At 36.1% G+C, this 13475-nt stretch overlaps 1 protein-coding gene across 7 annotated transcripts in view; it reads left to right on the top strand.

The window, feature by feature from the left end:
* SDCCAG8 (serologically defined colon cancer antigen 8) overlaps positions 1–13475 on the top strand; it is a 243569-nt gene that overhangs the window by 43174 nt on the left and 186920 nt on the right. For all 7 annotated transcript variants that reach the window (XM_018060258.1, XM_013970102.2, XM_005690561.3 and 4 more), the window contains exon 8: positions 2620–2808. In XM_018060258.1, coding sequence (XP_017915747.1) covers positions 2620–2808 — 189 coding nt within the window. The remainder of the gene's footprint in view (positions 1–2619; positions 2809–13475) is intronic.

Here is a 13475-nt window from a genome sequence, read left to right as displayed (position 1 = left end):
ATAGAGCCTATATATTATAGATTAACCATTAGTGATTTGTTCTATATTATGAGTAGGAAAAGATACAGGAATTAATTTTTTAAGTTAAGGTTTAATTGAAATAGTGGTAATGAAATCTTTTCTAATGAAATAACGTTTAAAATATTTTTCTAATTTTATTTTAGTAAATTTTATTTCTGAAATAAATTTTATTTTTGAAATAAAATTTAACATTAAATTTTTCAGGCCATATATTGTCTAGAGCTGTAACTAAAGTACTACCGAGAACCAGAACTCATGGCTTTTTGCTACAAATGTAGTTATTCATTTATTTTAATATATTCTTAGGCCTTTCATGCCTTATAAGGTTGAGAATTTCTGTAGAGACTTGATTTTTCATGAAGAAACCTAAACTTTTATAAAATGGTCTATTTTTTGCTTTCTTGCTTTGCTATAGTTTGATTTCTATTGTGTTTTGGTTCTTCAGTATTTAGTGATATATTTCTAGCTCACTATTTTATGGGAATATGACTTATTTTGTTCCATTCACAATTCAACTCTGCAGTCTTGCATTGTACTAAAATATCACCTTGCAATGGACCAGACTTTGTTCCCTGCATTCTTCTGTTTCTTCATTTTTTTTAAGCATAATTTAAGATTATTTAAAGAAACATTTTCTTAAAGAAAGAAATAAAATCACTGCTCTTGGAAACTCTAGTTTTATGTTACCTATTTTTAAAATTTTCTGTTTGCATTTTCATGTAACTGAATCTACTTGAGTGTTTTGATTTTGAAGCTGACAGAAATAGTAGTGGAGACTCTGACTTTGGAATATACTTCTGAAGTTCTTTTTATAAAGCTTTCGAAAGTCAGACTGTGTTGTTGTTCAGTCACTAAGTCGTGTCCAGCTCTTGGTGACCCCTTGGACTGCAGTGTGCCAGGCTTCTCTCTCCTTCACCATGTCCCACAGTTGGCTCTGACTCATGTCCATTGAGTTGATGATGCCATCCAACCATCAGACTTTTTCTACATGATACTTAAAAGGAAACATTATGTTGTAGATATTATCTTGGGAAAAAGATATAAACAGCTCCTTTTTTTCTGCTTCAGAGTGTCATTAGATTTGCTTTTTTTTTTTTTTTTAACCTTTAGATGGCCCGTAGATCTTTCCACCTCTTCCAGGCTGTCTGAAGCCCCCCAAATCCCAAGAGTCGACGAAGTGTGTAACAGCCAGATATCTTGACTGTTGGCTTCTCCTTTGTGACAGGGAACAAATTAGGATGGCTATAGATCCCTGAATTTATCTATAGAGAGTAGTCTGAGCCAGAGATAAAGTGCCTACCTTCTGCAGTCTTAAGAATTTAAGAACAATTTCTTTAAGTTAGGACTTTAAAAAAAAAAAAACAATATGAAAGGGATATGTGTGCAAGGAAGCTCAGTTACCTAAGTTGACTTTACCAAAGCATTTTAGGTAAGGGGAAGGAAAATACAATCCATATACTGGTCATTTAATCCTTAACAGATCAACATAGAGAAAAACCTTATCCAGGAACTAACCCATTAAAACAAACAAACAAAGAACACAAACACACAATTCCTCTGCCCTTTCATTATCAAGCTGTATATTTCCAGCCAATAGCTGCTACTTGTGAAATCTTATGTCTGTCGAATTCTGACTTCTTTCTGTAGCCCACTCTCAGTCCTTTGTAGAACTTTGTGGTTAGTTGATTTTTTTTACTGAAGAAAAATGGGCAGTAATAAATTACTCATGCATAAAATCCATATCCTTTTTGCAATCTTTTAAGGTTCTCTTTATAAATTTTAAAGAGTTAACACTTGAAATAGGATATTTCCCTCAATTTAAGGATATTGTGTTATCCCTTTATTGAGAAAAACTATTTAGGATTTGCATTTGGAGTTTTATTTTTGGGAAGAGATGGGATCCCTTGAAAAGAGAGCCAGTATCGGAGGCATACTAGTCTGTGTTAAAATCTTAAAACAACTTTAATATTTTCAAGTCTCACTTTATTCAAAGGGTCAATTCGGATAATCACATCTACATCTCTGGGTTGTGGTAAGAATTAGTAAGGTATTGTATAAAAAGCACCTAAATAAGGTAAACACCAGTAAATGATAGTAGTTATCACTGTGATGATACATTTACAAGTAGTATACTTTTACCGGGACATTTTTAAGAAATTTTAATCAGATGATAATTGCTTTACTATGTTATACTGGTTTCTGCCTCACAACAATGTGAATCATTCACATCGAGTCTCCCCTTCCTTCCTCTTGAGTCTCCCCGTCCCCAATCCCACCCCTCTAGGTTGTCACAGAGCTCTAGGTTGGGCTCCCTGTGTTAGATAGCAGCTTTCCACTATCTATCTATTTTCTATTTTACACATGATAGTATATATATGTCGGGCTTCCCTGCTGGCTCAGAGGTTAAAGTGTCTGCCTCCAGTGAGGGAGACCCGGGTTCAATCCCTGGGTCGGGAAGATCCCCTGGAGAAGGAAATGGTAACCCACTCCAGTACTCTTGCCATCATAGTATGTATATGTCAGTGCTGCTTTTTCAGTTTATGCTAACTTCTTCCCCTGCTATGTCCACTTGCTAAAGCTTTTTTCCCTTCTTTTTAGGAAAGACTTAGCTGAATATCAGAAAAACTGTGAAGATCTTAAAGAGCGACTAAAGCATAAAGAGTCTCTTCTTGCTGCTAATATTTCTAACCGTGTTGGTGGTCTTTGTTTGAAATGTGCTCAGCATGAAGCTGTTCTTTCCCAAACCCATAATAACGTTCACGTACAAACCATTGAAAGACTGACTAAGTAAGTATGCTTCTTCTGTATGTGGGGTTGTTGGTAACATGGAAACCCACATCTTTAAATGGGCATTATAGTTTTTTTTATCTCCATGCTAAATCACATGTGATTAATGTTAAGCTTCAAATAAAATGAATTTTCTAAGGTCCCTTCATTGTAGCTATATAAAGAGAGAATATGTAGGTTCTGCCAACTGTGTATAATCTAGTCATTTTAGACAAATAATTTTATCTTTGTTGGTTTCAGTCCCATCTTTAAATGAGAGGATTGAAGTAGATAGCCTTTATAATTCTGTTCATTTCTATGACTCTGTAATTGAAGATCCAGCACTACTCATAACAGCACTGAGTTTGAGAGGAATTCTCTTGATTTTGGCCGATTTCAGATTTCCCTGCTGTAGTATAAAGTGAGCTTTTTTTTTTTTTTTCAAGTCTTTAATATGTGCTTGTCGTGAAGAATATTATGAGTACACTGGAAGAAGGGTCCACTGTATCCCATTCGTTAATATTTGAGGATTGATCAGGGACACATTACAAGTGAGTTTTTATGGAGCCAAAGTTTTCATCTAGGCTGAAATATTACAGTTTTCTGGGTACATCTTTTTTGTTTTGTTCTCACAATTCCAGAGGAAGCCTTTTCCTATGAAAATTTTATTCTGTAGAAGTTCAGGATTATTATTTAATACAGTATCCAGTGATGATTTATAGTGGGTATTCTCTCTCACATGCCCTCTGCTTTTTTCTGTGCTCAGGGTCACCTTTTTCTGTCTTCTTGGGTTCATTTAAATAGCCCAAACATCACTTCCTCATAGAAGTATTCTCTCACCAGCCTTACCCCATTTTGTCCTCAATTGACTTAGCCTCCTTCTTCTGTAACTTTATAATATATTGTGTATACTTGCAGGTAGCAACTGTGTTTTATTTCTATATCCCTGACTTCTAGAAGAGTACCTGGGCTGTAGCAGACACTCAGTAAATTGCTGTTTATATGGGCGTTTATTGTTAATATCAGTTCAGTTCAGTCGCTCAGTCGTGTCTGACTCTTTGTGATCCCATGGACTGCAGCACACCAGGCCTCTCTGTTCATCATCAGCTCCCAGAGTTTGCTCAAACTCATGTCCATTGAATTGGTGATACCATCCAACCATCTCATCCTCTGTCATCCCCTCCTCCTCCCACCTTCAATCTTTCCCAGCATCAGGGTCTTTTCAAATGAGTCAATTCTTTGCATCAGGTGGCCAAAGTATTGGAGTTTCAGCTTCAGCATCAGTCCTTCCAATGAATATTCTGGACTGATTTCCCTTAGGATGCACTAGTTGGATCTCCTTGCAGTCCGAGGGATTCTCAAGAGTCTTTTCCATCACCACAGTTCAAAAGCATCAATTCTTCGGAGCTCAGCTTTCTTAATAGTCCAACTCTCACATCCATACATGACTACTGGAAAAACCATAGCCTTGACTAGACAGACCTTTGTTGGCAAAGTAATGTCTCTGCTTTTTAATACGTTGTCTAGGTTGGTCATAACTTTGTTAACATCAGAGATCCTCTAATTGGAACTGGTGTCGAGAATGAAAAGACTTGGTCATTAAAGTCAGTTTTGACCTTTGGATGAAAGAATTTACTTCCCTGAGTTTGAAGTCTTCCTTTGTTTTGGTGAATGATATTTAATACCACCTCTTGGAATATTATGGATGCAGCTTAGCCTTGTGACTTGAGTGTTAGCTTTTGAGTCAAACTGCCTGGATCCGTACTTTGGCTCTACTAACAGCTTACTTTATTTAGGGCTTTCCTGGTGGCTCAGTTGGTAAAGAATCTGCCTGTAGTACAGGAGACCACCTGCAATGCAGGAGACCTGGGTTCAATCCTCTAATGCCTCAATTCCCCCACTTGAAAATGGAGGTAAAAGTGCCTAATAGTATTATTTTTGAGGGAACATCGAATGCATACCTATATATTGCTTCAAACCTTTCCTGAGATATTATAAATGCTCTATAAATATTAAAACCCATCTGTACCTCCTATGCTTGGAAGTAGTAAAAATGTCCCACAACCGTGGTTTCTACATGTGACTAATTTATTGTTGTTATATAAAAACTAAATTTCTCCACTGGTACTTTTCATGATCTGCACTTATGGCCTTGCTTTTTCTTAAATATTATATTAATTATTAAATATAGTATTAACTTATTCCTATTTATTACATATCGGCTTCCCAGGTGGCTTAGTGATAAAGAATCCACCTGCCAATGCAGGAGATGCAGGTTGGGTCAGAAAGATCCCCTAGAGAAGGAAATGGCAACCCACTCCAGTATTCTTGCTTGGAAAATTCCATGGACAAAGGAGCCTGGCAGGCTACAGTCCATGGGGTTGCAAAGGATCGGACGCAACTGAGCACGCACACTAGTATTTCATATAGTGACAATTTATTAAATGTATGTTAAATATATTTTCAGATACAACTGATGTGTAAAAACATTTCTAATATACCAAGGATTGTACCAGGAAATTTAAAACATAATGTCTTTTAATCTTAGTGAAACATTGATGAGGTAAGTAGATTGCCATCATTCTACAACTAAGGAAACTGAGACTCAGAGAAGTTAAAAATTTGCTTGTTTATATTTGAAAAAAGAATGGAATCATACTTCACAAAAGTAAATTCAAGATGATTTAAAGACCTAGATATGATTTCTAGACTACAAAAGTATTAGGAGAAAATATAGAAAAACCTCTTTATGGACTTGGACTAATTAAAGTTCTGAGCATGATGAGGAAAGTAAGCCAAAAGGGAAATAAAATGTTACATTTGACTCCACTAACACAAAAACTTACTTATGATACAATATTGCAAACTAAACTAAAAGATAGGAAAATATTTATATTTTATAAAAATAAAATTTTGGTACAATGTATAAATAATTTCTTTGAAAAGAAACAGAAAAGAGAAACTTCCCAGTTGCAAAGTAGGTATAGGTTAGGAATTGGTAAGCAATAAAAGAGGATGATAATGCACAAGTTAAGTGTTCATTCATTTTTTTTTTACTGAAGTGTAATTGACCCACAATACCATGTTAGTCCCAGGTGTACAACATAGTGATTTGATAATTCTATACATTACAAAATGATCACCACAATAAGTCTAGTTATACCTGTCACCATGTAAAATTATTACAGTATTATTAACTGTATTTCCAACGCTGTACATTTCATCCTTTTGACTTGTTTTAAGTTACAAAATAAATAATCTTAATCTCATTTACCTATTTTACTCATCTTCCCAAAACCCTCCCCTCTAGCAACCCCTTGTTTGTATCTGATTCTGTTTCTGTTCAGTTACATTAGTTCATTTGTTTTGTTATTCAGATTCTCCAAACATAAATGAAATCATATTTTATTGTCTGACTTATTTTACTTAGCATAATACCTTCTAAGTCCATCCATATTGTTGCATATGGCAAGATTTCATTTCATTTCATTCAGCCATTGTATTGCTGAGTGATATTTCATTGTTTATGCATGTGTATTTATACACATATACCTCATCCTCTTAAATCCGTTCTTTGATGGACATGTATGTTGCTTCTGTATAATGGCTATTCGAAATAAGGCTGCAGTGAACATAGGGGCGTCTACATCCTTCTGGATTTCTGTTTCTGTTTTCTTCTGAAAACTACCCAGAAGTGGATTTTCTGGATTGTATGGTAGTTCTTTTGATACTTTTAATTTTTCGAGGAACTTTCATACTGTTTTACCTAACAGCTTACTAATTTACATTTCCCCCAACAGTGCTCTAGAGTTGCCTTTTCTTCCATCTTTGCCAACATTTGTTATTTGTTGTCGTTTTGCCATTTAAGCTATTCATTCTGTTATTATTCAAGAAAATGGTGGTGGTGTTATTATTTAAGAAAATGGTGGTCACTAAGTTGTGTCCAACTTTTGCAACCCCATGGACTAAAATCCACCAGGCTCCTCTGTCCATGGGATTTTTCAGGCAAGAATACTAGAATCTGTTGCCATCTCCTTCTCCAGAGGATCTTCCTGACACAGGGATCAAACCTGCATCTCCTGTATTACACGTGAATTCTTTACTGCTGAGTCACCAACAAAGCCTCATTCAAATACTGAAAATACAAGTTTAAAAATACCAGTTTAAAAATGCCAACTATCAAACTGGTGAAAATTTTAAAAAGACTAGTGGTCTCAAGAATTGATGAGGCTATGAATAAGTCTGTATTTTCATACACTGCTAGTAGAACTACAGATTGACACTGCTTTTGAGGGTGATTTAGTACTGTTCATTAATATTTAAATTGTATATTACATGTTTCAAAATCTACACTAGAAAATGTATGTATATAATAATAGGGCATTTGTAGGAAACTCTATTTGCAGCATTATTTGTAATGCTGTTGTGTTTTTTTGTAAAAACAAAATACTGTCATTTGATAAGAAATACATATTTTTGTCTTCATTTCCCATTCTTTGCATAGAACTCCTGAAACTTCTGTATTTTTCTAAGTGGTAAAAGCAATAAGTATGTATTTTGTACTAACATTTGTGTTTTGTCCTCTGCTTCTGCAATAGGTTGTTATTGTTAAGCCCATGAGTTTATATAAAGTAGATGACTTTTAACTAAGGATGAGAATGCTGGTTGCCACGGAAACCATCCATGTAATTAGAAGACTGGAATTTTCAGTCTCTACTTCCCAACCTTTAGGAAGGGAAAGAGCTGGAGATGAAGTCCAGGCATCAGTGGCCAATGATTTAATCAATCATGCCTATGGAACTTCTATACAAACTCTAAACAGTGGAGTTCAGGGAGCTTCTGGATTGGTCAACACATTGAGTACTAGAATGTGACACCAGACAGGATATGGAAGCTCCACACACCTTCCCACATACCTTTGTCTAGTGATCTCTTCTATTTATCTGTTCATGAGTTGAATTTTTTATAATAAGTGAGCAATATTTAAGGAAAATACTTTCCTGAGTTCTGTGAGCTGTTCTAGTAAATTATTTTGTACTGGAAAGGATCATGGAAATCCATGGTTTTTGGTCAGAAGAGATACAAGGTACCTGGGGACTTACAATTGGAACCTAAAGTTGAGATTGTTTTGTGGGACTGAGCCGTAACCTGCAGGGTTTGTCAATTCCAGGCAGTTAGTATCTGAATGGAGTTAGTAGCCACTCAGAATTAGAGAATTGCTATGTGTGGAAAATCTACAAATGTGGTAGCAGAAGTATTGTGAGTATAGAAACTATAGAAGAAAAGGATAGGTTTTCCTTTTAGATGTAAACAACCTAAATATCCCTCAAAGAAGAATAAGGGGACTTCAGTTTAGATAAAGTATGAAATTTTATGTACAAAAAAGAAAAAAAGAATGAAGTAGATCTGTACGTACTGATGTTCAACTAAGCTCTAAAATATGTTATTGAAGAAAAAAATGAAAAAAGATGAGAAAGACATACCCGGCAGGAAACTATTTGTATTTTTTTAGAGGCTCACTCACAACCAGGTGAATACATGTGCATAGAAAAAGATGCAAAAGAATAATCACAATATTTAACAGTGTACCACTGGAGAAGTAGAAGAAGGCATTGAAACTGACAGTGTTTGTTAAGCAGTCTCTAACCACTGTTGTTGTTCAGTTGCTAAGTTGTGTCTGACTCTTTGTGACCCCATGGACTGCAGCACGCCAGGCTCTCCCGTCCTTCACTATCTCCCACAGTGTGCTCAGATTCCTGCCCATTGAGTCTGTAATGCTTTCTAACCATCTCGTCCTCTGCTGCCCTCTTCTCCTCCTGCACTCAGTCTTTCCCAGCATCACGGTCTTTTCCACTGAGTCAGCTCTCCACATCAGGTGGCCAAATTTTTGGAGCTTCAGCGTCAGTCCTTCCAATGAATATCAGGATTGATTTCCTTTAGGATTGACTGGTTTGATCTCTTTGCAGTCCAAGAGACTCTTAAGAGTATTCCCTAGCACCACAATTCGAAGCATCAATTCTTTGGCACTCAGCCTTCTTTATGGTCCAGCTCTCACATCTGTACATAACTCCTGGAAAAGCCATAGCTTTACTATATGGACTTTGTTGGCAAAGTGATGTCTCTGCTTTTTAATACATTGAAATTTTAATTACCAATTTTAACCATATTGGTAATTAATTTATTATGAGAAGAATGTAATGAAAGATTAATTTTAAAATGGAAAAAGCATATTCAAAGTCATGCAGATGAAGAGGATATTCCAAGATAAACTAGTCAGGCAAAACCAGTCAGCAAATAAAAAGCAGTGTTTCTTTTTCCTATTATACTGATTTCATATTATCCTTCTGGGTTATAAGTAAAATGTCTTAAAAGGAAGCTACAATGTTTACATTGATTCCAAGCCTGGCAGTCATTTAGAAATTAGATTCTTGCCCAGTTACATATTCCTTTGTCTCTGTCCTATATTTCAGCTCTTAGTCTCTTAGAATAAATGTCAACCTTTTCAGTTCAGTTTTCAGCTTTGTCAGCATGTCATTGACTCATATTCTACTTTAATAACAGTATACTGTGGAAGGTTTCTACTTTTACTGTCAGTGAAAATCATTGTCTGTATTATTCCCATGGCCTAAGCTGGTGTTTAGTTTCTTTCAATTTACTAATGCAGAAAGCTAAATATTGAATGTTATGCTGACTTTGAAGAGTGGCCAAAACTTTTCAGGTTTGATTTCTAGTTTTAAGCATAATTAAGAAGCCTGAACCCTCAATGAACTGTACTGTAGATTTCCTGCATGACTCTAGTGTGAAATTCTTGAAGTTGTATCCCAAATATGATAAATTAAAAGTGTGTCTTGGTCTCTATTGAAAAATGTAGTATTGTGGTACCAATTTCAAGCTACTTTGTTGATTTTTTAGCTTGTAATATATGATATATATATATGTAATATATGATATATATATCATATATATGATATATATGACACAACACTAGTGAAAGTAGTGAAAATGTTAGTTGCTCAGTCGTGTCCGACTCTTTGTGACCCCATGGACTGTAGCCCACCAGGCTTCTCTGTCCATGAAGTTTTCCAGGCAAGAATACTGGAGTGTATTGCCATTCCCTTCTCCAGGGGATTTTCCAAACCCAGGAATCAAACCCATTGCAGGCAGATTCTTTACTATCTGAGACACCAGGGAGGCCCCCATGATACAACATTGGATAGCTGAAAAGGAGAGGATCAGGCACAACTTGAAGACCAGACTGCCCGTGTTTGCAGTGTTTTATTAGGACCCTTGAAACTTTTTGGAGAGAAAATTTAACAGCTTTTGAGTTCATTGGATATATTTTAAAAGATAGCTTGAAGTCCTTATAGTATTTCTTAATTTCTGCCTTTCACTTAGTCCTCAGTATGTCATGAAGTAGGTAAGAGCAACAATAACCTTTCTTTCTTAATGATCAAAGTATTTACAAATGGGAATCAAGATGGAACTGCTTTGTATTAAATTCCTGTCTGTAGCTCACAGTGCCTTGAAGGAACCTCAGTGTATTTTTCAGAAATGATTACTACTGTACTGATCCTGGGACTTCAGTCCAGCTTGTGATTTGGGAATGGGTGATTGGCAACCTTCTGTATAGCTTGCTTTGCAACTATATTTCAGTTTTTAAAAAAGAAAATTAAAAAACTAAGACTAACTGCTTAAGAATAAAAGAGAATTCATTATCTCTCTTACACACATACACAGAAAACCAAAAGAAAAAGAAAGACTGTAGTGGGAACTTCCCAGAAATGAGGAACAAGGAAATGTTGTAGTCAGCCTTCTAGACTTTCTTTTAAAAACAGTGATGTTTAATAAATCTTAAAACTGCTAATAACTGTGGAATAGCTTAGGAATTGAAGGAATTAAATATGGAGTACGCCATATTTCAAGATGAAGCTCATGTATATATCAGAGCAACTTGTCTCTTTTCCTTATTATAAACATTGGCCAAGATTATTCAGAGACTTTCTCAGTCCTTTTTGCTCTGATTGTTGCTCTAGGTTCCTTAAATACTAGTTTCCTTAAATACTACATGATTGTTAGTTCATCCTAGAACTGACACCCCTGCTTCTGACTTCATTTTCTGCCTCAGCTGCTCTATCATCTGCATCGTGGCATGTTGCAGGATTAATGCTGTATTGCTTGCTTTGTTTGAAAAACTCCTTGATCACACTCATCAAAACATCCATGGTGTTTTTAAGCAGTTAAAGAACTTTTGCCACGGGAGATGGCCCTCTCACTCTCACGTTGATGTATCATGTGAGTTTGTACGACTTCCCATTGTAAGACGCTTGCTCAGGCCTGGCTTTGGGCTGGCACTGTGGACTGGGAGCTGCACTGCAGCTGACTGAGTAGTTAATCTGGGTAGCCAGAATTGACCATTTCTGAAGGACAGATAATGAGTAGTAGCATGGGGTTGAAGTAGAGGAGAAAAAAACTCAAGAAAATGTCAGCCAGGATATAGAAATATAGACATATAGAAATGGGACAGGAAGCAGGGCCTTATGTTGTACGCATGTTCATTCACTTCAGTCAGGTCCAGCTCTTTGCAACCCCATGGACTGTAGCCTGCTAGTCTTCTCTGTCCATGGAATTCTCCAGGCAAGAATACTGGATTTAGTTGCCATGCTCTTCTCCAGGGGATCTTCCCACCCCAGGGATCAAATCTTCCTCTCCTGCATCTTGTATGTTACAGGCAGATTCTTTACCTAGTGAGCCCCATGGGAAGCCTTATATTGAGGACAGGGCTAATATACCCAGAGTTGTTTTTTCAAGTGCTTGCTATTTGATATGTGGGCTGGCTAAGTTGAAACAAAACAAATAAAAAATGCAGTGACTGAGTAGATGGTCCTGTGTGTTAGTCTCTCAGTCATGTCCCATCTTTTGCAACCCCATGGACTATATAGCATGCCAGGCTCCTCCATCCATGGAATTATCCAGGCAAGAATACTGTGAGCAGGTAGGCATTCCCTTCTCCAGGGGAATCTTCCAGATCCAGGGATTGAACCCAGGTCTCCACATTGCAGGCAGATTCTTTACCATCTGAGCCACCAGGGAAGCCCTAAGTTGCCAAATTTAGATAGTCCTAAATTGCCAAAATTGCTAGTGGCACCTGTAAGCATATGTGTAATTTAAGTATCTCTCCTGAACTTTTCAGATGGTCTGAGGGCCATCTTGAAGCATATATTACATTTCTTTTACAGAAAATTGGAATGTGTCAGTCCAGTGGTTGCATGAATTTTTAGTACAATTCTTTTACAGATTCACTGTTGAATGGTGACCTTAACAAAACATCAGTGTGTGTGTGTGTGTGTGTGTGTTAGTTGCTCAGTCATGTCTGACTGTTTGTGACCCCATGGAGTGCAGCCCTTCAGGTGCCTCTGTCCATGGGATTCTCCAGGCAAGAATACTGGAGTGGGTTGCCATTTCCTTCTCCAGGAGATCTTCCCAACCCAGGGATTGAACCCGAGTCTCCCACATTGTAGGCAGACGCTTTACCATCTGAGCCACCAGGGAAGCTCTCTAAATAGTCTAGTGACTTTTTAAATTTAGACATAGGAGACTTCCCTTGTAGTCCTGTGGTTAAGACTCTACGCTTCCCCAAAGGGGACGTGGGTTCGATCCCTGGTGGGGGAACTATAAAATTTTTAATTGTAAAATATTAGAACTGTAGCAAAGTCATTATTCATTCATTTGTTCTTTTGTCATTTGTTTCATTGAGTATGTACTGTGTGACAGACTACTCTTAGCAAGAGGATATACTAGAAATGGTTTAAATATATTAAGTCTCCTGTAAGAAGCAAATTTGTTAGAAACTTGATCCTATTGTGGCCTGTTTGTTAATATATATTCTGAGGTCTTTTGTTAATCTTTTTATTTGTAACTTCAGGTTTGATGGTGGTATAGTATTAGGAACAGGTAAGAGTATCATTGAATAGAGACTTTGGTTTCTTAGTAGGTCTAGAACTTTAGGAAAGGTAACTATATGATGTTGACCTGTTATCCTTAAGAGTGAATTTTTATTTTCTACTTGGAAACATAGGTTCTAGTTGGGTTGCATATTCTCAATGAATAGTCCCTTTTATGTTAGAGCCTTTTCTGAAATGCAAATAAATATGAATTTGATTTGTTTGTATTTTACTTATTATTTTTTACTCAACCAGAATAATCTTGCTTTGTTTCTTCCACGTTTTCACATAATTATTGTGTTTGATTATATTTGATCAAAATAATTCACTCCTTTTTCATTTCCTTTAGACAAAAAAATTATTTTTCTCAATTGAAAATAAGTGAATCAGGAAATTCTAAAATGAAGATCACTATGCTCCCACAAATTTTATGATACTTGCAGCAATTTATCCTTTTTTTAACAAAAAGAGCTTTTATGAAACTGTTAATAATGTAACTTTGTTCAGTATTACATATTTTTTAAAATATGACTGTTTTCCAAATGCCACAAATAGTTTAAATTACTTTATTTTTAAGCAAATTTTTTAATCAAGACATTGGTCAATTTTGAAAGTAATTCAAACTCAGAGATTTAATCTTTTAAGTTAGGACTCCTTAAAATTTACTCTTTATTAATAGTTTACACAGTTGACTAGCAATAGTTCAGAACTTGGCAGTGAAAAGGAAGCTACAGCAGTTACTTCAAC

This window comes from Capra hircus, chromosome 16 (genome assembly GCF_001704415.2).
Source record: "Capra hircus breed San Clemente chromosome 16, ASM170441v1, whole genome shotgun sequence".
NCBI lineage: Eukaryota > Metazoa > Chordata > Mammalia > Artiodactyla > Bovidae > Capra > Capra hircus.
This window is presented reverse-complemented; position numbering and strand designations above follow the sequence as displayed.